Raw genomic sequence first — 1955 nt, 5'->3', positions numbered from 1 at the left:
CTGTACGTGACCCCGTATATTCTGGGATTTCAGTTCCCCACATGGAGTGTCCTTACATTGGCTCCTGTTTCTTTAATTAAAGGCTTCCTGGAAAATGCCACATCCCTGCAAACCCCTGAGCAGTTTCCCTACTGCAAACGATGCAGAAACTGGGTGCCTGTCCCAGAGTGAGCAGTGATGTGAGATGGAAAAGCTGAAGCACAAGGCAGGGGGCCCAGGACAAGTTGTGGGCTGTCAGAGAAAATAAATGCTGATCTAGTCCTTCTTTTTACCACTCAGACTTAGACTTTTATGTAAATTTGTTCTAAAAGATTTAGTTTCTACAGGGAAGGAACTGGAAGTGCTAATTTTGTGAGCCCCTGATCTTTTCAGGGGGCTGATCTTTTTGGAGGAGTCACTGTGAATCTCTGATCTTCATCTCATGCTCAGCATCTAGACTCTGAGACACGTACACCACGGGAGTGTCTGACCCTGGGCACCTATCCCACAACCTTAATAAGACCCTCTCACCCAGTACCTAACAGTCATCCCCTCACTCAGCCCATACCCTTCCCTATCTCTTGTATCCTAATTTATAATTCCGTCCTACTGAGAGATCAAAGTTTCCCAAGACCCCAAACTGCCCTGCCTCAAGGCATTTACACAAAAGGGATCCCTGAAGTGCTCACTCCTTTTCTACTAGTCCTTAGGTCTTGGAGAGTATCTCCACCTCCTCATTTCATAGCTGCTCTTAGACTCTAAAATCTATGCACAGGGGCTGCGACACCTTTGCCTAAATGTCCCCAGTAGTGGCATGAAGCCTTCCAAGGAGCAGATGTACAATTACTGTTTGGGGAAAATAAGAGCCAGAGAAAAAGAGGTCAAATCATCGCAATTTATTTTCTCCCACATTCTTGAATAAGCTAAACAAATCCAGGCAATTGTATGTTTTACTTCTACCAAAAGGAATAAGGGAAACCAAGAATTGACCACCTTTTATATTTTTCAACCTCTGTTTTGTGATCCCAACTTATTGTTGTGGACGTCTTTAATATTTCCAAAGATTTCCCTATTTCCATACCACGTTAACTAGTTCTGGATTACAGAAAAAGATTCAAGGATTTTCCGTTTGTTTTACACAACACAAAACTCTTACTCCTAAATCTGAAAACACCAATAAATGTATAACGGTGGATTGAGATTCTGACTCTAAATAAACCTTCAATTAAATGGAGCAACATTTGAAAAATACAAAAAATAAAATCTTCCAGCTACTCATGTATAGCAGAAGACACTCACGGGCTCCCTCCAGCCCCACCTCGCCTCCATTACTTAGAAGGTTAACAGCCATTTTCAACAACAAAGTGAAGCATCTGCCTCAGACTTCACTAGGGGTGAGAGAACCTGCTGGCTTTCCCCCTGAAACTGGACCTGCCCTGACATTATCACAAGCCCCAGCCCATTCTCCACCTGCACCACTCTCTTCCTCAATTCTCCAAGTTTCTTCATAGGGGGCTTGGAAGGCACCGGAGTTGGTATGCTTGATCTTGTCCAAAAAGTCCGGGACTTTTGTCTTGGCGGCTTCAGCTTGGGCTCTGGGACTCCACAGGAATTCGTAGCGTGGAGGATCACTGTTGGGCACCTGCTGGTACTCCAGGTACTTTTCTTGAACCAAATCTTTGGTGATGAGCTTCCTGGGCTCCCCAAAGATGAAGTGTCTCTTCCCATCGTAGATCCCCAGCACTTTCAGGAATTCCCACATCTCCTCCTCGGTGGCCCAGTTGCCATTCGTATAGATCATGTCCAGGGGAGTCATCAGGAGCCTGTTCTTTTGAAACCCTCTGCCACCAGTCAGATTCTCTTCCTTGGTGATCTCCAATTTGCTGACAAGGGCATAGGATTGACCTTAGGAGGCGACTTCCTTCATGTCAAGGTCAAAGACCACCTCCATGTGCTCAGAGGCTCTCCTCAGGATC

At 45.4% G+C, this 1955-nt stretch overlaps 1 protein-coding gene across 1 annotated transcript; it reads right to left on the bottom strand.

Annotated features, from left to right (window-relative positions):
• Window positions 1–1357: 1357 nt before the first annotated feature.
• LOC111819450 (melanoma-associated antigen B3-like) lies at window positions 1358–1948 on the bottom strand (the record flags this gene model as incomplete). The annotated part of the gene is given in 1 exon segment (XM_023725898.1): window positions 1358–1948. A coding segment is annotated over 1 exon segment (591 nt), but the record flags the coding sequence as incomplete, so codon positions are not given.
• Between the last annotated feature and the right edge of the window lie 7 nt (window positions 1949–1955).

Source organism: Trichechus manatus, unplaced genomic scaffold (genome assembly GCF_000243295.1).
Source record: "Trichechus manatus latirostris isolate Lorelei unplaced genomic scaffold, TriManLat1.0 scaffold03553, whole genome shotgun sequence".
Lineage (NCBI taxonomy): Eukaryota > Metazoa > Chordata > Mammalia > Sirenia > Trichechidae > Trichechus > Trichechus manatus.
This window is presented reverse-complemented; position numbering and strand designations above follow the sequence as displayed.